The 22310-nt window shown below is 45.5% G+C and overlaps 1 protein-coding gene across 3 annotated transcripts in view; it reads right to left on the bottom strand.

The window, feature by feature from the left end:
• Positions 1 to 22310, bottom strand: part of KIF6 (kinesin family member 6) — a 385916-nt gene that overhangs the window by 77834 nt on the left and 285772 nt on the right. For all 3 annotated transcript variants that reach the window (XM_019457021.2, XM_019457020.2, XM_053905057.1), the window contains 2 exons: positions 19623 to 19731; positions 10292 to 10347 (listed from right to left, as the gene is read on the bottom strand). In XM_019457021.2, coding sequence (XP_019312566.2) covers positions 10292 to 10347; positions 19623 to 19731 — 165 coding nt within the window. The remainder of the gene's footprint in view (positions 1 to 10291; positions 10348 to 19622; positions 19732 to 22310) is intronic.

The following is a 22310-nucleotide window of genomic DNA, read 5'->3' as shown; positions in this document are numbered from 1 at the left end:
TGAACCAGCTCATGCTGCTGTGTCGAAAGACAAGACCGTCTCCTTCCCTTCACAGAGTGTGGAGAGGGCCCTCAGCCTGCCGGGACCACCCACTTACAGACATGCATCTGTTATTCCTCATCCATTAGCTTCCGGGTTTACATAAAAGTTGGTACTTTTCTGCAGGGTTCTTCTGATATCCAGATAACAGTATCTGCTGGCAAAGTTATTTCTGAAATACTTGTACGGAAATTATCATGTCCAGGATGTACATCGCAGCTATGATGAGATTAGATGCATTAGCTGCCTTCTGAAAATCTGAAATGACTCTTCTATGAAGGGAAGAAATTTTATTCTAAGGCATTTCATTAAACCAAATAGGTGTTGGGAAAATTGGCTCTTTGCAAAAGATTCAACTTACAGCCTCAGCTGATGTCATATTCCACAATAAATCCTAATTGAGTTCAGTATGAAAAATAGACAATAAAAACTATAAGAAAATTTAGAAAGCTTTAAACAAATACTCGGGAATGAACAACTCATCGTTATCATTGTTCCAATGACCCTTTCCAAGTACAAAAGCAATGAAGGAAGTCATAAAAGGAAATATCAGTGGCTTTGACTACATAAAAATAACAAAATAAAACCCTAAATATTATAACACACTTTACAAAGATTAGTCACTGTTTCTGTTGGTAAAACACACGCAAAATGGCACATTGCTTTCTTTAGAAACTGGAAATAAAGGAATTGATATAACCTTATAAGAGTTGGAACTAGCAACAATCTTTACACAGCTCTCTGTGAGATAAAGCCAAGGGGATACAGGATGTCAATCACTGCACCTGTTCTACCCGTCCTCCTTTTAAAAGAGAAACCCCTCCTGTCACACTGCTGCCCAGGTGGCCACTTTCTGAAACACAAGACCTTTTCCTCCCTGCCTGCCTGAACCAGGGGCAGGTTTCTGACCTAAAGACAGCACATTCTTAAGCTGGCCAGCATCTGCTGTCCTTGAGGCCTAGAAAAGATATATTGGGTCACTCCAGTTTTCTTTCTTGTAACTTTGAGCTCAGAAATAAGCAAATAAGTAGCTCATTAACCTTGAGGACAGAGAGTTAAAGGATGCTTTCAGGAATAGCTGGGGCCAGAGCAAACCAAAGGCATGGGCAAGGGGGTCCTAGGCTCAGCAGGATGAGCAGCTTACAAGAGCAAGCATGCACAGAGGGGGCCAGAGGCCCTGAGGGAGGCAGGAGGAAGGGGCCCTGGGCTTTGGAGACACCGTGACTCCTGATGGTCCCCCGGGTCCTGGCTCTGGCTCTCATTTCAGCTTGGGGGGTCTCAGATATCGTCACTGTATATTGATGAGAGTTTTGCATCCTAAGCCTGAGCTAGCTCAACTGGGTTTCTATTTCTGAAAATAGAAAGAGCCAAACTAAATGTGATTATTTCTATGACCTAAAACACTATTCAAAGTGATGTGGGCTTCATCATTGAGAGGCAGGAATGGGAAATCATTTCAGTAAGTAGAAACCTAACGAATGGTATCTTATGGTTTGTGAAGAAAAGGCTATAATGCACAGAAGGGGGTTGGTCATCCTGGAGACCAACTGTAATGGCTGCAGGGATATTTGCTCCTGTGGGCAATGGACACCCTACAAGGCTTTGGCACTGCTGTGAGAACCTATCTTTCAAAGCTCTTTTCTTCGTTGTGATTCTCTTTGTGCTTAGGGATGCCTATTTGCCAACCTTCCAATAACTAATCTATTTTGTTTCTTAAGAGAAGATACCCCAGATGGAGGCAGTTTAAGAGTTCCTATCTAGAGGGGCTCCCGGGTGGCTCAGTTGGTTAAGTTTCTGAGTCTTGATTCAGCTTAGGTCATGATCTCATGGTTTGTAAGATCAAGCCCTGCATTGGGCTCTGTGCTGACAATGCGGAGCCTGCTTGAGATTCTCTCTCTCCTCTCTCTCTCTTCCTCTCCTCTGCTCGTGTGCTCTCTCTCTCTCAAAAATAAATCAATGCATTTAAAGGGAAAAAGAGTTCCTGTCTATAAAGGAACATCCTCCATGATAAATTTAAAAATTGCTTCTCTGGTTTACAGTGAGTTTGACTGGCATGTTTTTTCCTGAATCCATCCAGACAGAGCCAGATCCTGGACCCTGGTTCATTTACCAAGGTGAGACCACCTTGTCAGGACTCTGGGAAAGCAGCCATCCATCTTTTTTGGCTGTCAGTCCAAACAAATCATGGCTTCCTTCTTATACATGACAATTATTAGTGTCACCTCTTGTCATTTAATACACTCTACAGCCTTCTGAATTGCTCAAATCATTTTTTGTTTGTTTGATCTCCAAACTCTGACAGCAAAGCACTCAATCAATTCTGTGAAGCCATCATACATACTGGTTATGGGCTGTCACTCAGATAACTGCATGTCTTGGAGTTTCAATGCTCCAAATTGTGACAGAAGGGACCTTGAGAACTCAGCTTTGCTCTTTTTGTTTCTAGATGCCAAGAGTTATCTCACAGAGATGCCTATCAATCCTGCTTTGAAAGATTCCTAGGGTCCCTTTCCATTTAATTACCTTTTGGACACAATGTTTTTGCACGTGATTAGCAGTATTTGCAATACACCTGAAAACTATTTTTTCCGTTTTTGAGTCTCTTTAAAGATGAATTACAATTTATCGGTCACTGTGCATGACATCACGTCATATACAGTCAGTCTGCTTATAAATGTGTTCCCTTGGCAGAAACCAGTGTCATGCGGCAGCTGCATTTGCTCACAAAGGATATTTTCTCTAGTAAGTTAAAGTTTTGCACCCCCAAGAAGAAGTCACCAAATATAATGTCAGCTTGCAGAGCTGAGCCCAGTTGGCTGTAGAGAGAAGCAGAGGGCTGTACACAGTCCCCTTCTCCCCACATTCCTTCTCTTGGTCCAGTGTGGCCAGTGCTCCTGGGTAGAAGAAAGGGGTTTATTGTATGGCTCTTCTCATCCTTGAGCGTGTTATTCGCATTTCTGTAACTCAGCGCCTCAACACTTCCTTATGCTTCTATCACGAAGCCTCAAATTAGCAAAAAAATATTTGATGTTTTCTTTTTTTGTTTTTTTTTCCCACGAGTGGGGAAGGGGCACAGAGAGAGGGAGACAGAGGATCCGAAGCAGGTTCAGTGCTGACAGCAGAGAACCTTGAATTCAGGAACCGTTGAGACCGTGACCTTGGCCGAAGTCACACACTTAATGGACTGAGCCACCCAGGTGCCCCCAAAATCTGATGTTTTAGAGAGTGTTTCCCTGTATGTGTTAGGAATTTAAAATTTCTTCCTATTTATATCATTTTTTAAAATTAGGATTGTAATTGGTTTTGTTAGAGCTACAGTTATAGAGTTGCATGGGTTTTGAGAGAGCTTCCCAATCTCAATTTTCTTACTATCCCTATTATTTTTTAGAATGTAATTGTGCATTTCTTCCATTATAGCAGAAGCACCCAAAACTTAAAACCAGTTTTTAAATTCCCCATGCACAGCTTTCTGTTTTGTAGGATAAATTACTTTAACTGTTATCTTTTCTCATAGGACCTCCAATTCATTCCTTTACAGATGTCTTTTTGTTTCAACCCACAGACAAATTTCTGAAAAGGTCTGTAATGAACGTGGTTGTTGAGTGCCCTGCATTTCTCCCTTTGGAAAGATAACTCTTCAATTGCTTACAAATTGGGTTCAGTTTATGTGGTGCAGGCAGCGGAGTAAGCCCCAGCCTGAGGAATGGGCACAGCATCTAGGCCCAGCCAAAGTGTTTCATTCCCCTTGGACAGAGGGATTGCTTTAGAGATGGGCACATGGCTTAAGCCAGGCTAAGCATCCTCCCTTCAGGGACTTTTGCCAGCCTTGTGGGGAAAGATCCCATTTACTGGGATTATGAATTCCACAGACCACGTAAACTGAGAGCTTTCAGAGGTACTTTGTCACTAAATGGGGTGAGGCCGTCGGGGAACTTAGTCAAGTAGCACTGAGAGATGGAAGGAGGGGTAGGGAGAGGAGGAGAAAAAGGAAAAAGAGGAGGAGGAGGAGCAAGAGGAGGGGGAGGAGGAGGATGAGGACAGGGAGGACGAGGACGAGGAGGACGAGGAGGACGAGGAGGAGGGAGAAAAGGGTACATGTGAAACCAGCTGCACTCCTTCGACTTCTGGGTTACACAAGACAGTAAATTTCCTTTTATGCTTATAGCCAAACATACTGGCCAATACAAACTGAGCACAGATTAACTGAATTTTTTTGATAAGCGTGTTAAAAAAATCACATGAATACTTGAATGCACAGAGCTTGTTATTTAAAATAAACATGTGGTGGGGGCACCTGGGTGGTTCAGTCGGTTAAGCATCTGACTCTTGATTTTGGCTTGGGTCATGATCTCACAGTTCCTGAGTTTGAGCCCCGCACTGCGCTCTGCGGAGCCTGCTTAGACATCTCTCTCTCTCCCTCTCTCTGTGCCCCTCTCCTGCTCGAAAGCTCTCTCTCTCAAAATAAATAAATAAACTTAAAAAAATTATAAAATAAACATGCGGTGAATTGTTTAATAAAGCCAAAAATCTACTCTGTAACTTTTTAGTCATTACTTTAGCTGCTTTTTCTGAACCATCTCTCTTCTCATACAGAAAAGGCAGTGTGCATATGGAAATACTGGGCAGAGTGAGTCTTGGCTTCTGCATTTCTTAGCTTTGAGAATATAGTATTTTTCCACTTTATGGTAACACGTTTTTATTTTGTGGTCACTGATGACTCCTATGCCTGCCCTTAATTGGGCTTTCTATAGTCCTTATTGGTGCGGGTTTTGGTACTTAGGCATAAGTGCTTCGTGACCCCCATTCCTACTAAACCTCATCTAAGTTAATGATTTGAATTCTCTCATGTTTTCTGAAGCATCTCTAAACCCACTCAGTTGGAATTGTACGGAGCCTGAAAATACAATCCTGCTATTCTATTTTCCGAACCATTGAAGATGATGGTTGAAACCCATGTGGGACACTGAATCCTACCAGAGCTGCTTCAAGTCCACAGTGTATCTTTCTTCAAACCAGAAAAAATCATCCCTTCCTAAGGGCAGACATAACCCTGGGCTGGTGCATATGGAAATGAGAGCAAGGCTGGGTTTCACCCCACTGGCCCCTGCAACTAAGCCCCAATATGTACTAGATGACCTATCATTAATCATGTTACAAAGACCCTTTTAATCTTGTTGGGCTGTGTGTGCATGAGCTAGGATGTTGTTTGAACCTTTCATTGGGCACACTGGATAAAGACCAAAGATTCAGGAAAACTGAGTAACAGCTGAGTGAAATTTCAAATGTGGAAGAAAAATTCAAAGTCAGAGAAATCTGAATTTATGGAAATATGAAACTGTATTTAAAGGTTTTTGAGTGGGGAGTGCCTGGGTGACGCAGTTGGTTAACATTCAACTCTTGGTTTTGGCTCAGGTCATGATCTTGGAGTTCATGAGTTTGAGCCCCATGTCAGGGTCTGTGCTAACAGTGCAGAACCTGTTTGGGATTCTCTCTCTCCCTCTCTCTTTGCCCCTCCCCTGCTATCACTTTCTTAAAATAAATAAATAAATACACTTTAAAAAGTTAAATAAAAGTTTTGAAGTTGGACAGAAATGGAATTTAATTCCAACTTGGTCACTTAGCAGGCAACCTCACTGAAACTCCAATTTCTAAAATCCACAAAATAATGATAATTCACTAGAATTTCACAGACTCTAGACTACCTCAATATTAAGACTCATCTTCATTCCAGAAGTTTGTAAAATGTGAAAAAAAAGGCCAGGTGGGATGGCCAAATGTATCTTGATTTCAGAGGTGTTAAGACTAAAAACTGTGATCTAGAATATACAATATATGGTAATACCCCTGCCCCCCTTATGGGTAATGGCTCTTCTTTGAAAGGATTAAAGGAGATAGCATATGTCATGTTCTCGGCATAGCACAGTCAGTGCTCAACAAAAGGTGGAAGCTGTTGTTGGGGTGGTTGTTAATCGGAGCTAGTGTCAATGAGTAACAAAAGAATACACTTAATTCAGGTCTTCAGAATCTAGCAGAATGACCTGGATGTCATCTTTCCCCTACTTCCAGATAAGATACTAGAAGCCAACATGCACCAATAGGTCTAGAAGTAAACCTCAAGAGAAGATCAAAGCACAGAAAATGCACACAACTGAAAATCTTCCTATTTGTTCTGCTGATGGAGACCCAGATCTGAGGAATGATTTTCCCAATGCCCAAATGTATAAGAGAAATGTTTAAAATTTTTTTAAATGTTTATTTATGCTTAAAAGAGAGAGAGAAAGAGCAGGGGAGGAGCAGAGAGACAGGGAGACACAGAATCTGAAGCAGGCTCCAGGCTCTGAGCTGTCAGCACAGAGCCTGACTTGGGGCTTGAACCCACAAGTTGTGAGATCATGACCTGGGCTGAAGTCAGGTGCTTAACTGACTGAGCCACTCAGGTGCCCTGAGAAATGTTTTTTTTAAGAGTATTGTTCAAATGGTGGGTTGGGGTCCTTTGAATTTGTAGTACAAGAAAAACCTTCCAGAGTGTTTTGTTAGTTTTCTAGTGTTTGGTTTTCCCCCTTACCTCCCGCTATAGCTACTTCTATTACATTTCCTATGATTTCTGAATTGACTACTGATTGGCTTACTAGTGAAAACCCTTCTGTGCAGCATCCGGTGACATTAGTTTTCATTTAGGCCTGGAGAGGTCAGTAGAGGATGAAGAGGTGCGAAGAGGTGCCAAGAGGTGCCAGTCAAATTCTTTCACCTGCCTCCAAAGCAGCTGGTTCCTAGACTGGTCTAGGAGTGGGACTTATGCCAAAGAACAGCCCTTCAATTGTTTCTTGTTGCCAGAGACAATGCTGCCAATCATAGAACACTGACATAAAAGAACGAATTCCAGAATTCTAGTAAGTGAGAAATGGCCTGGTTGATGCCACTGCTTCTAACACAGTCTCATTCTTTCCCCACAGTTTGGGCTCAGTAGCATTTTTAGAGATAGGATGAATGGAAGCAGGGTGTATGTGAATGTTTAAATGCACAGCCCATGTGATGAAAAGCAGTCTAATGCTCTTGTGTATGGGACAGGGAAATACAGTGAAGATAGCTCTCCTACACCAACAAAGACTCTACCTTTTTTCAGGGAGATCTTAAATTGGCTATTTCTTCCATTTCTGATTTCAACTGATTCAACATCAGAATTGATGCAAATGGTGTACAGAGAAGGACAGAAAAGGACTTGGTGGCAAGAGTGTATCTACCTAGTTTGGGGTGGCTTATTATAAGAAAAGGAAATAATATGGAGGTTTTGGTTGACTTATGCCATGTAAAAATTGGATATTATGTGTTTACACCTGAATTGCTAGCCTCCAAGAATTTTGATGATGAAACTTGAGTGGTAGTTCTTAATCACAATGTCAGAGAAAACCAGATTACCCAGGAAGACAACCTAATCGTGACACGTGGGCTGGTCGATCTGTAGTTCACAAATACAGCTTTCATTTCCTCTCTGCAGGCCAATTCCATGTGCACTCCACAGCATCCCATTCCTGCCCTGGGGTCCAGAAGCAGGATGTGGCACAGTTTGGGTGTGGAGCTGAGTCACCATCCCACACATGTGATGGTACATCTGTGCCAAGCTCCCACCTCCTGACTCTTACATTCACTAAGTCTAAGATTCCAGTCACTGGGGACTGAAAACTCCACTTGATTTAATTTCTCCCTAGGAAAAATCCACTTAGAAAGGTCATTAATATCCTGAAATGTTTCCTTCAATACTGCCTTGGAGATTTTAAATTTAAATGTGTGTACAATTTCCACGTTATACTTCCTTAATCTTAACCTTGTCAGAACATGCAGTAATGACCCCATGGTGGGCTACTTTTTGGGTTAAGCACCATGAGAGCTGGTTCAGTAATGAGGCTGAGTCTCAGTGATCTACTCACTGGGGCCCCCTTGGATCAAGAACACATTTGGAAGATGGGTGGCCGGGGGATGGGTCTTAGTCTGCTCTTTGCATAAAGTAAAGTAAGAGTGACACTGGCTTTATTAGGACCACTAAACTACCACTTTATTGGTAGCAGCGAATACTTGAATCGCAACATTGGTATGAGCTCTGCTTGTTATGATCCAGAAAAAAACAAAGGTCCACTTGCCCAAGGTTTCTGCTAGCATATCTGGACCCTTTGTGTGTGCAGATCATCCTCTCTGAGAGATGAATTACAGCCATAGGGCAGCCTCTGACTTGCCTCCTCTTGAGAGGCAAACTGGATCCATGAACATATGATACTGGACCAAAATTATGGAGAATTCAGAATTATTTGTGATAACAACCTGTACTCAGAGTGAAAAATTATATTAGTGTAGGTCATTGGTGTCTTTCATCATGAGTCTATTTCATTAGTGTTGGAATGAACGCTTTGGTTTTACTTTGGTTTAGTGAGTTAGATATTTTTCAAGAGCAAAACTTTGTATTACTTTTGGGGGAAGAAGCAGTTTATAAAAGGTCTTTCCCTCTTATCTCTCCAGGGATAAAAACAGACCACTGGGTTCTTTGAGTCCCACAAGACTGACGAGTTGGCCCTGGATATGCTGAGGCCTGCTCCCCCTCCCTTCCTTTCAGGCCACCCAGCTGGGTGGGCCAGCACAGCCCTGCTTCTGGGACCAGGCTGTGCCCCAGCAGGGTCTGCTTTGCTTGAAGTCCTGGCCCTGTTGATGGGGTACTTATCTAGAACCAATTTCCTTATTGTTTTGGCCACTGACCCCTCTGAGAATCAGACAAACTAGGGATATTTTCTCCAGAAAAATGTACGTACCCTTAATGCCCAGTTTTTTCATGTAGTTTCAGGCATTTGGGAATCCAGGTCAAGAAAGAAGTGTGTAACCTTTTTTTCTTGCCAGGGATCCTTCTGGCAGTCTGATGAAGCTATGGACCCTCTTTCAGAATGATAATTTTTAGGGTGCATAAAATAAAAAACTTTGGATTTTAAGAGAAATCAGTTATACTGAAATAGTTATCAAAATTTTTTAAATTTTTGTGATACAAAAATATCAATATGATATGCTTTTATATAAATGCATGGAATTAAAAGATCTAATGGTGAGTCTAATAACTACCATAATTTTGAAGTACTGATGAGCATAAAAGATATTTTATGATATCTGCCACATTGCAATTTTACTGGTAGTAGGTGTTGCTGGTCCTACTGGGCTTGGCTGCCTACGACATCACTGTCACTGAAGGTATACCTAAATTGCAGTTAGAGTTTGGTGAAAGCAAAGGCTCATTCCGCCTCATCTCCCTCCCCCATCCTAGTTCCTAGAACTTAGGTTGAGAACTCCTGAGACTCTAGAGATTTTCTGCATGGTGCTGGGCATGGCTCAGGGCCTGGCTGCCTCAGGTTGCAGAGGAGAACATAAGCCTCCTGTTTGGTGACTGAGTGCCCAAGGCCATTGTAATTTTCCATATTCTGTAGGAAAAGCCAAAGGGGACACTCACGGCAGCTTCTGTCCTCACTTATGGGGGAAGGGAGGTGGAGACAAGAGAGATGCAGTAAGTCAGCTGTGATCAGGGAGGTAACTTCTGCTTTCTCAAGCAGGAGGCAAAGGCACAAGGGGTCCCTCTCCAAAGCTGTCTCAGCCAAGGAGATGGGTCCCTGGGTATCTTCTAGCTTGGGATGAAGGAAATATTTTCCTATCATTTTGATAAAAATACAGGGCACACTTTTATTGAGTTTGCCTCCTGCCATAACCTCATCTTTCCAGGAATTCTCACCTAAGTGGGGAGCCCTGCTGGGCTGCTTGTGCCCTGGGAAGGCACAGAGACTCATTTTCCTTCTCCTCTTCCTACTGGCTTACTGAATGGTGCCGAAAAATGCACACCTGTGCCAAAAACACTAAGTCTAAGCTTGGGGCAAGGGGTGTAAAAGTGTTTCACAGCACTTGAAAATACAAAACATTACTGTAATCTTGCCATTATGACTAGTTGAGCTATTGTTAAGGAACACTAAGGAAAAGCAAAACTTTCTCATTGGGATGCTAGAGCTCAGGCCTGCATGAGGATGAAACATTCAAGTTCAAGATGAAAGAAAACACTTTTCCTGATGGATGGTAGGAGAGATGACAAACTTCCAAGGAAAGGCACTTTCAGAGCGGCTTCCTTGGCAGGGGTCTCTTGAAGCTAAGCTTCATGGTTATTTGGAGGCACATCATGACCTGATTTTCACCAGGAAAATGGTCTGTGAAAGAGGCTTACACAATATCATCTGCTTACCAATTTTACTTCTTGTTTCATTTATACTTTCTCCCAGGGCCTTTGCTTCAGAAAATCTGGAGAGGACAAAAAAAAAAAAAAGAATTTAACTTTTTCTGTTCATTTCAAATTATGCTTTAAAAATAATAGATTCCCAAGAACTCTCTAAAATAATTTAAAATGTTATGGAAAGATATAAAATAGAATTTAAATAAATGATATATATTAGCATTAAAAATAGAGATAAAATTCATATTAATTACTGGTATCATGAATTTTTACTTCTCTATCCACCACGGAATTTTCATTTTCATATTCTGTAATTTATGACTTGCAATTTTGAGTGTTTTATGATGCAAGGGAACCAGAATAAAGCATGGCTATAAGACTTTTGTATGCTGCTGTGTTCTATTAATCATAGTACCAAGATCCTATAGTTGTAGTCGAGAATGCATACTTACTATAACTTAAATTACATTTTTTTTTTCTGAGTGTAAAGTAATAGATCAGAGGCTGGCAAAACTATAGCTGATCACGAGACACATCCAGCCTACCGCCTATTTCTGTAAATAAAGTTGTACTGGAACACAGCCACCAGCATTCATTTATATATTGTCTATGGATGACTTCATGTTGCATTGGCAGAGTTGAGTAGATGTGACAAAGACTGTACAGCCTGCAAAGCTAAAAATATTTACTAGCTGGTCCTTTACAGAGAAAGGTTTCTGACTCCTGTTATATGTGATGTTTAATCAGCTTTTGAAAATATGAAAAGAAGAAAAAAATCCCTAATAGCCCCTACCCAGAAATTAGCACATTTTGAGCTCCAGCCAGTTAAAAAAAATATTTTTTAATGTTTATTTATTTTTGAGAGAGAGAGAGAGAGAGAGAGAGAGAGAGAGAGAGAGAGAGAGACGGTTAGGGGCAGAGAGAGAGAGGGAGACAGAGAATCTGAAGCAGACTCCAGGATCTGAGCTGTCAGCACAACGCCTGATGTAGGGTTCAAACTCAAGAACCATGAGTTCATGACCTGAGCCGAAGTTGGATGCCCAGCCGATTGAACCAACACGTGCCCCTCCACCCAGTCTTTTTTATACTCAGTTTTGATATAGTTAAGATCATACCATGTATATGATTTTGTGCTTTAGTTATTTTTCACTTAGCAGTATAATATAAGTCCTTCCTCCTGATATTAGAAACTTGTCCATTATCTTTGATGGCTGTCTACTAGTCTACCAGGTGGTTGTGATGTTTTACTTAATGGTTCCTACATATTTTCCAACAAATATGCATGAGATGCTACTGAGAGCCCGACTTTGTGCTGGGGAAGTGGTATAGGACATGGCTGGCCTATGTGAGAAATATGCAGGCTGGTCCCCCATGGCGGACCCTTAAGAAATGTCAGTCTTTCCCTTCTTTTCCTTTCTGCAATGAAATTTAGGGGGGCAACGGAAAGTCTACGAAACAAATCTGCAATATGTGGCTACAGTAAATCATTATGCTATTGTGGATGACACTGGCCAAGCCAGTGGTGGGGCCTGTCTATGAGTGGAGAGTAGTCAGGAAAGCTTAATGTACAAGGTAGGATTGACCTGGCTTTTATAGATGCTACCCACCATCATGCTACATTAATTGTCAACACTGGGTCAACTTGATTTTAACTATCTCCTCTCTCCTCATTCTCTCCTCACCCCGCAAGTCTTCCTGGATCCTAGGAAATCCCAGATATCATGTTATTTTGTGTGTAAATATTTGGTTGCATAGGATTTTGTTAGAGGAAGTGGGAAGAAGAGGACATTCAAGGCGGGGAACAATGCAAGCAGAGGCTAGAGTGCCACGGCGGCTCTGTGCTTGATGGAAAAGTATGAATTATGTCACTGCTATTTTCCAAGTCTGGCTGCTTGGCCTGTGACTGCAGACAGGAAGTTTCCACGGAAGGGAACTAAATTGTCTCTCAATGTTAGGTTTCTTGGGACTCCGCCCCAGCTCCCTCGTTATGGTGTTTAGGCTCATCATAGATTATGCATGTGCTCTTTTCAGCTAGGGCCTGTCACCTTCTGGAGAGAAGTGCAGTCCCTTTTGATGCCATTCAGATGGAGTTCGGGTCAGCAAACATTCATAGAAGTCACCGTGCTGGGCCCTGTAGGCTTGCACTGGCCTGTGCCCACTGGGCAGACAGAATCTGAGGTGTGGTCCAGGCTGCTCAGAAGAGGAAGGCTATTTTCATCCTTCAAATTCTGCCAAGTGGAGGGCCTATAATTGTTTGACTGTTGGCTGTGTCCATCCCCAGCTCCTAGGATTCCACAGGGTTTGATAATCCTTCACTGCTCAGTGAGTGATTCCTCTTAGTGCCTGTTCCAGAGTTCACTCACCCATTTAGAAGAGTATCGAGAATAAGGAAGATGCGAGAGGAGGGCTGGGAAGCTGATGAAATCCATGTCAGTTCTGGAGGAAACGGGAGTAGAAAAAGGGGAAGATATCCAGGCAAACAGGCAATCTCCACAGCAGCTGTTCAGAGGAGCCCTGAAGGGCCTGGGATGGAGCCCCCTGGCCTCAACAGTGCCCACATTTGTCCAGGAGGGCATGGGGGGGGCTGCTTCGTGCTGTGGTCAACCCACTCCAAAGAGCGGCCCTGTGCCAGGGCTTGGCAGACACTGTGGGGGAAGCCACGAGCTGTTCCAGTCTCTCCCCTGCAGCCCAGCGCAGAGCTAATAAGGACTTTCCCACTGAAGAGGTGTGGGCTGAGGGCTGTCCTGTCTGCATGAGGCCATTTTCCTTCCACTCTGCAGTTGTCACTGCTCCAGGCCACCCCACCCACCCACATGTGTTCCTGATCTCCAGTTGTCAAGACAAACTCTTGACTAAGAAAGCCCAACCCTGAGAAGAAGCGGGGGTGGGGGGAGTACACGAGAGGCAAGAGAGATGAGAAAGAAGGTGACACCCCATTTCTGCCAAGTTCTTCCTTGCCCACCCGCATCTCCACACCTTCTCAGCCCAAGCCTCCCACAGCCCCACTGCCTCCCTTTCCTCTGGCCCCAGACTAAATGCTGATCAGCAGGAAAAGGAGCTCCCGACTCCCTCCTGACCCCAAAGAGGCACATTCCCATTAATGATGTGGCTCAGGGAACCAGCCTGTGTCCAAGGCGGCTGGAGCTGTGGTGACCTTCCCCAGGGCACGCTGCACCTCTGGACAACATCCTAAGCTCCTGCTCACTGGAGAGGAGGCCTGGCCTATGTCAGGGAGGCTGCGCCTTGGGCAGGGCCAGGGAGAAGGCTCGGTGACTCAACCTGTGAGCCCCTGAGGGTCTCCTCCTCCTGGCTGGAGGCATTCCTATCCAGGAGTCGCTGGCTGCACGGTCCATTGTGCAAGGGCAGCGTCGCTGGGGGCCATTCCAGTGTGGAGGCTGGCAGGCTGTTCTATTTGCTGTGTAGAAAAATCTCTACCTCGGGGCAAGGCCTGGGCTTGGAAGGGGAAGGAATGCAGTCCTCCGACTGCTCATTCACAAGCCTGGCTTCCCGTGATGCCCAGCCTTCACCAATCCCACAGCAGCTACCATGCGCCTGGCACCGTGCTGGACACTGTCCGCAGCGTACAAACCATTCTCCTTCCTGGCTTCCATGTCAGCCATCAGCCCCCAGCTGTTCCTTCTCTGTCCTCTTCTGCAGCTGTTCCTTAGATGCTGGGAATTGTCAGGGTTTTGTCTTGACCCTCTCCCCACATTACCTCTTCTCCCAGGGCACTCCACCACACCAGTGTCTTCTCTTGTCATCCCCACAGACAGCTCCCATATCTACACCCCAGCCTGCTTTATTTCCTGACAAATGCATTCCAGGAACTGATCACCCCCAACGAAAACCCCTCCCCTTCCTCCCACCTTTCCTCATCTCACTGCCAAGTACTGACACTCACCCAAGGGCTCCCAGCCAGGGACCTGGACCCCCTGCGCTGCCCCCCGCCACCTCTATAAGCACCTTCACACAATCCCGGAGTCCCACCCATTCCCATCTATTCCCCACAGTATTCCATCCAGCTTCATTCCTACTCTCCCTGCCTCAGAGAAGGGGTGGTCACATCACCATATTACCTCCACAGGCTTGTGTGGTTCCCTGCATTCATGCTACCTGCCTTCCGGTCATTTCCCAAATTTAAGCCTGAGTGAGTCTTCTTAAATGCAAGCCTGACCTTGTTATTATTTGTCCGGCTTACAACTCTTCAAGGGCTCCCCAGTGATCTCAGGACAAAATCCAAATTCCTTAACAGCGCTAACTAGACTCTTCATGCTCAGGTTGGTGCGGACTCCTCCAGAATCTTCTCTCACATCCCCTTGCCTTCCTAGGCTGGTCCAAATGGCCTCAGTTCCATCAAGTGTCACGTGGGCTCACCTCAGGGCTCCTCCCTTTGCTTGGAACATCTCTCTTCATCTGGCTAGTTTCTGCCTAATCACGCAGATTCGCTGGAGACGTCTCTTCCTCTGGACAGCTTTTGAGGGCCATGCAAGTCTGCAACAATGTCACCCTACATGTTCCACAGCACCTTGAACTTCTGTCATCACAGGTGCACTGGATCAGAATTGCCTGTTTGCTTGTTTTGTTCCCTTTTTCAATATTGTAAGCTCCCTGAGGATAGTGATCACATCTATTTAACACATACTTCTATCACTGGAGCATAGAACAGGGCACGTACTTAGTAAGCACTCTAGACCTAGCTGTAAAATACAAGGAGCAGCATGTGAGCAACACGTCACACACAGGCACTGTGTGCAATGTGGAGAGCACTGGGCTGGGGATCAGAGACTAGGACTCGAATGCCCTGCTGGATCTCAAGTTTCTTGTTTGCAAGATTAGGATGAGATGCCTCTCAGGGATGGCTTGATGTGGAAAGTACATGCATACAAACGTCCTTTGTAACTGAATTAGGACCACTGCCTGGCAGTGTAGGCACCCTCCTGTTGCGGGATCGACTGTGAGGTGGGATTGCATATTGGAAGCAGCAACTACAGACAGTAATGATGGGTATCATCTTCTCAGCAAATCAAAGGGTCAGAGAAGGGATCCTTTCAAGTCCATGGTCAAGGACACCTAAGACAGTTGCTAAGTTTCTCATCTTTAGGGGGAATGAAAAGTATCGGGGATGAGGTACAATCTTATGTAACTTCCAAGACCAGCTCCTGGGAGAATTCTATCCTGCCCTTGGTGTGTGTCAGACACACATACATCATTGCTGGGGGAGCAGCTGAGGAGGCCTGGCACCTGGCTCTGCCCCAGGCAGTCAGAACCACAGATAATTTGCTGGGGACCATGGGCAGTAGCTGCTTTAACTTATGGGCTAAGGGGAGAAGCTGGTGTTCATAAGCCACTCGGTCTCCATGAGCCTCCACTGTCTATTGTCTGTCACGTCAGCTGGGCTGGTTTCTTCAGGTCAGTGTGGAAAATATGTCACTGGAGGACAAGGGGTTCCTATGACACCTTTCCTAGTTTTTTTGTCTAGGGCAATTAACTTAATATGTTGATTATTCACAGAGTGAATATCCAACACTCTTCCCTGCCAGAAAGGAAGAATAGGCCTGCATCTACGCCATTTCCCTCCTCTGTAGACCTGTCCCTGACATGGTACTTTGGCTGCCTCTGGTACGTTGCCATGAATATCCACCTTTCATTTCCCTTAGGCTTTAACAAAACAAAACAAAACAAAACAAAACAAAACAAAACAAAACAAAACAAAAAAACAACAATATTTCTTTTTCTTATTCCATCTTGTTTCCCATCAAGATGGCGGTCCCTTCCCATCTTCATGGAGCTATTCCTTCCCTGAGTCTAGAGAAGCCTGTTGTCTAGCTTCTCCTGCTTCTAGGAAGGAGTTCTCGAGCAGTTTGCTTACCTGCTAAGACTTCCCAAAGTCCATTTCAAAGTGCATTCTCAAGCCAAAGAAGTATTTTTGAGTACTGTTTTTGTGGCCAGCACCATTTTAAAAACTGTGGGAAGGCTGAGAAGATTCGACTCTAATCTCTGCTCTCAGGGTTCATAATTCTAGCTCAGGAGACAAGGTGTAAATATAAAAAACAAATGGAAAAATAATAAAGGTTAAAATTGAAGTCTAATAGGAACCAGGGAACTCCTATTTGTCATGGATGTTATTTCCAGATGGTGCCACGAGATTTCTCTCCAGCCTGGGTCTAGTTTTCCTATTGGTTCTATTCTGTGCCTGAAGGATCCAACTGAGTGAAGGGGCGCTTTTCTTGGTTGAGTTCACATTATCATTGCCTTTGTTTCCAATTGCAGTTAATCTCCCCATTTATTTCTTCTTTTGTTATTTAATGGAACTCTGTGACTGAGGGATTCAGTTTGTCTCCAAGATCTGCCACAAAAGAAAGTCAGCTGTGTGATGCCTGGGTGCTGGTGTTTGCTGACCATGGGGTCTCCAGCCTCTCTTCATATAATTATATACTATGAGGATGAGTCATGCCTGAAAAATGTTGTGATTTTCAATTGTAGTTGTCCTCCACTGAAAAATCCAGCTTAAGAGTTGGCTCGCATGCTCTAGTTCAGCAAAGGGTAAACATCCTATTAATGTGCCAATGTCTTGTTTCTGTTGTCACAGACAGGCAGCAGAACTGCCCCCTGCAGACCGGGGGCTAGGGCTGAGAGATGCTAGAAATTGCCTGGGAGGACAGCAAAGGGTCTAGGTAAGATGGGGAAGAAAATCTTTCTATGGAGTAACAAGGACATGTATGTGACAGCTACTGCTCCACTCCTCCTTCAGCTCCAGCTCAACTCGCATTCTGGGTGATGAGGGATCAGAAAGGATCCAACAGTCCCTTCATTTGGGCTCAGAAACTCGCTGCCATGGGTTAGAGAGGCTGAGCCGGCGCGAGGCTCATACGTGGGGGCAATCAGTCCCAAGCCTTTCTGGACTTTGCCAAGGTGACCTCCCAACATCGGAACCACTGATGGCAGCTGCGTGATGTGGAGAGTGGAGAAGTCCCAGTCAGGCCAGGTCACTGGGTCCTTGTTGCCGGGGGCTACCTGAGAATGAGACTTGCTCAGAGGAAGTCTAGAAGCAGAGTGACTAAAACCCTGTGGCGCGTGTCTGCATTCCTAGGACGTGGCCAGCCCTCCTGCAGATGGTTCGCATGGGGCTCCCAGTCAACAGAGGGAATGGCAGCAAATGCATTGGAGGGGATCAGGGTGACTATAGGAAGCAGTCTGCAGGGCGGCATGGAAGTCACCCTCATCAGCACCTGTGGGGCCCTATTTCAATGTCTGCTGTAGGGGCCCTGCTTTATAGTTACTCGTTTTCACAGAAAAACATTTTCTCTTAGTCCTCTGTCTCAAGCAGTTACGAGCATGTAATACCTAGTAATGGAATGCTCTCCATGAATGCAAACAAAAGCTCCAATCCTGGGAAAGGGGTAGATCCTGGGTTACACCCCCCCAGTGCCAAATATTCCTTTAATGATTGTTATTACAGTAACATTAAACAGACGCAGACATTTTTAACATGTGGACTGGTCTCTTGACTTTTCACTTGATTTTAAAAGGACTGATTTAGTGCTGGGAAAAGCCCTTTTCAGAAGCAAGCTTTGTGCGAGTTTCATTAATTCCCTTGCTCTATGGCCACAAGGAAGATGGGACCACCAGGATAACCAGCCCATCCTACATGACTGGATATGTTCCAGCCCCAAATACAGGCCATATTTAATTTTCTCCCTTCCTTTCTAAATGCATCAGCGTCAGCCCCGTTCTGCTTCATTTTTCTCTCCGGGCTCACCTCACCCAGAGCTTTGATGTCTCCCTCCCCAGACCATCTCCCTGAAGGCTTGCTGTGTCAGTTCTTCCCCTGGTCTGTCTGTCTGTCTGTCTTTGTCTTCACGGGTTTGCTTCCACGGCCTACAATGTTGGCCAATTCTCTCCCACTCTGAAACAAACTTCCCTTCTCCTTAGGTGACTCCCCTTATCCTCCTTCGAATGTTTGTTACCTATCACAAACTTTTTGAACACGTGTTCGCTCGTGCTCTATTTGCTCACTCCCAGCCCTCCAACACGTGGTCTTCAGTCACCTGCTTGCTCCGTGCGCTCGGTCCAGCCTCCCCTGCCTCTGTCTCTGTCGCGGCTGACACCACCCACAACACGCTTTATGGAGCCGCCTCCTCTCTCGGCTTTCAGGACAATATATTCTCCCAGTTCTCCCCTGCTTCTCTATCTGCTTCTTCTCAGCCTTCCTCCCCCACCACCTGCTCTCCCTCCTTGCCCTTTAGAGATTTCCTGCTGCTTCTACCCTCTAGGCCCTTATGCCTCCACATGTTTTCCTGAGCTCGGCCACTTCTTAGGCTTCCTCGAAGCATTTACAAGCATGTAACTCTCAAACCTGGATCTCATTTTATTTTATTTATTTATTTATTTATTTATTTATTTATTTATTTATTTATGTTTATTTTTTTGAGAGAGAGAGAGAACAAATAGGGGAGGGGCAGAGAGAGAGGGAGACACAGAATCGGAAGCAGGCTCCAGGCTCTGAGCTGTCAGCAGAGAGCCCCATGTGGGGCTCAAACCCATGAGCCATGAGATCTTGACCTGAGCTGAAGTCGGATGCTTAACTGACTGAGCTACCCAGGTGCCCCTGGATCTCATTTTAATTCAAAGAATCATTTTTGAAAATTTACTGTGTGCTAAGATCCAGAGTCATGTGACTTAATTTAAAAGTTCACTGTCAACTCCTTCTTCTGAACTCTAGACCCATGCACCTGGCAGTCTTTCTGTTTGCTACAGTTTGAGGATATGCATCTAATTCACAGATTAGGTGAAACAAGTTATATACCATTAAGTTTATTTTTTAAAGGGTCCAGAGGCCAGCTTGACAATATGTCAGCAGATGCTGCTGCCTGCTCTGCTTCCGGCTGGAGAGAACATACCAGAAGCCTCTGCTGTGCATGTACACTTCCTTTGACTATCAAGTGCAGGACTTCCTCCCTCCCCCCACCGTCCCCAGACCTGCTGGAGGGTCTAGAGTTCTAAGACTATAATTTGATCTACAGACTTTTCTCCTCGTCTTTGGAACAGTATGATATCGACAGAGTCACAGGCAGATGAGAATTAATGTAAGATGTGAGAATGGTATACAAAGTTAGTTCCGTCACTCACAGACCCTGGCCTTGACTTACCCCAACAGTACAGGGATGGTGAGGCTCATGCGTAGGAAAGTCATGGACACAACTCAATGTGAAACTTAATACATGTCTTGCCTCTCTTCCAGAGTTAGGTTGGACAGATTAAGGAGGACAGAGTAGTAGCAAGTTTCTTTGAGGCTCGCCTGGCGAAGCCTCGGGGGACCAGCAGCTCCCTGAGCCAGCCTTACCTCTGCTTCAAAATCTGTTTGTTGTCTTCGATGGTAACGCTGTCAGCGTGGTCCCTCTTGAAGATTTCAAAAGCTTCTTGTCGTCCTAATGACATTTCCTCTCTCATCACTGTTTAGAGACACAGGGAAATGGCCTCAGTCACAGCATCAGGATCCCATTAATTTCACTGTCACTTTAGTTAGACCACAAAGCCAGCCCAGGCTCCAAGAGGCTCACGGCAGAGAGGCTCCTGACCAGACAGGTGGCCCCAGGCTCTTCCAGCTGGCCAGCGACCCACCGAGGAGGCCCTTCCAGGGACACCCTGCACCCTGCAGGGCTGTGCCTGCACATGCATGTGACTTGTAGGGGGTGGAGTTTGGAATGTCGGGTCAGAGGAAATGAAAACCAGAGCACCAAGCCCTGGATTGCTGAGAACATCTGTGAATGCACTTTCTGCCATCATTCAGTGCCACATTTCTCCCCGTTTTCCTGTTATGCCCCGTTTTGGTTTTCTGTTAAATTTCACGTTGAATTTCCAGGCATTTAGTTAAAAGAAGTACAATACAGACTGAAAGATACAGAATCTAGAAAATTCCGCTCTTGGTGTTCATATAACGATGCATCATTGAAGCCCCTAGAGAGGGGCCTCAGCTCTTACTCAGAGGTGAGGTTCTCCATTGCAAGATCCAGGAATAGATGGTGATGGAGGCCCCTAGCCCATATCTAACTCCTGCATCCTGTGTCACCATCACCACTATGGGCCAGCCCTTCACTGTTAGGCCCTGCTCGGGGGCCAGATTCTGAAAGCCAGAGTCAGAATGGCCAGGGACCTTGGAGTGAGCAGGTGACATTCCTGCATTGCAGCCCTCTTCCTCCTAGCCTCCCAGAGCAAGAGGCAGTGCAGGTATGTGCCTGGGACTCCCTGGGTGACAGCTGAATTCACAGCTGGATTTGGGATGAATCTACGGAGGTTTTTTGTTTGTTTGTTTGTTTGTTTGTTTGTTTGATGCCTCTTTTAAAAACATTGGTTCCTGTTCCCCATGTTTTCATCTGGTTAATTCTATGTACCCTTGAAAGCCTGGCTGAGTGTTACCAACCCCACGAAGCTTTCCCTGAGGCCCAGGCAGCAAGAATCCTCTTTCCACTATCTACCTATCAATGTAGCTGTGACACGCACTGCCCAGTAGAAGTTGTCACTTTACATGACAATCCTTTCTGGGGACATGCACATTTCTAGGAGGTACAGATTACATTTTTGCAGATCCCCGGTGCCTTGTTCAATGTCTGGCATTTAGAAGGTGCTCATCATATTTCTGTTAAGTGAATCAGGTCAGGAATGAGCCAGGAGTGACAATGAGCCTTGTTCTAATTGCCACATGAACATGCTCCAGGGTGAGAGGGGTTCGCGATGAGGCCCCCGGTTCTGGAGATGCATTCATATGGGCCACATACCACATCTCCTCTTGCCTGGAAAAACCCTGCTGAGTCTCATCACCCAGCCTCGGGGTGAGGAACGGGACCAGCCCATCTGACACCAATTTAATGATTACTGTTGATAAAAATAGCACCGTGAAGAATGTCCGAATGGTGAGGCACACAAGACACCCCACCCTTTTCCAATCAGAAGCAAATGGGCACGTCTCAGTTTTGTCTCCACATCTGCCCTGCACACTCCAGAATCGAGTGGGCCTGGGAATGGGTTTGTAGGAGACTCGGAGAGAGGAGCCCTCGATGCATGAGAGACATTAACTGGAGGGCACTTTTTATCCAGTGGAGCCCACCAGGAGCCAAGGGACTCACGCCATACCTCTCCCCGGCCCCTGGTCTGTGCCAGTTCTGGCAGTGTATGCTTTTCACTGCAAATTAAACGGGAACGGAGAGGAGAGGGAGTGAGTCTCTCTGGAATGGGGTTGCGGAGGAGGAAAGCCCTGCGGAGACCACATGGGAGCCTGCCTACGGGATCCCCCAAATTGCCTCCCACAGAGGAGGTGATGAGAAGGCTTCCACCAACTGGCAGTAGCAGGGAGGGAGCGTGGGGCGGAGGGTTGTTCGAAAAGCTGCAGTGAAAGAGATGGGTTCATGGCCTCTTCTCTCCCGGCTCTGCCTTCTTTTGGAGCTGACAGTCCAACTTGACAGCTGGGTGGGTTGACCATGCTGAGGTTTTGCAGTGCTCATAGAACTGTTACAGCAGTAGGTCCTGGATGAACTTAGAACCACGTGCAAACCCCACTGCATCCTCCAAGAGATATGCCGGGGCCTGGGCGGTGGGAGCAGAAAGGACATGGAGCTCAAGAGGAGATAAGCCCAGGTAGGTTGCTTGCCATTACTTTACAGAGCATCTCAAAAGTCTTGCTAAAAAATTTGGGACCAACGTCATCTCAGGGTATATACGAGTCACCAGTTTCCAAAGACTTAAAATTCAGGTGATGTACACATTACGACAAAGTTACCCTGGAAGAACTTCAATCTTTTGGTGATTTAAGAGGTGCTTGGGGTCCTGCAGGGTCGTGGGCTTATGGTCAGGAATGCGCTATCAGACTCCCCCACCCCTGCCCCTGCTACAACGGAGAAAGTATTCCGGAACTGGAGTTCTCTGCTGGCGGCGAGCTCAGGTGAGTGGACATTCACGGGACGGCTATCATTCTGGCAGCTAGCATCCTAAATGCCTAAATGTCCGCTCAGGGAGAGGCCAGGGTGCTGTGGCAGAG

This window comes from Panthera pardus, unplaced genomic scaffold (genome assembly GCF_024362965.1).
Source record: "Panthera pardus isolate Hobbes unplaced genomic scaffold, ASM2436296v1 HiC_scaffold_17, whole genome shotgun sequence".
In the NCBI taxonomy this organism is placed as follows: Eukaryota; Metazoa; Chordata; class Mammalia; order Carnivora; family Felidae; genus Panthera; species Panthera pardus.
This window is presented reverse-complemented; position numbering and strand designations above follow the sequence as displayed.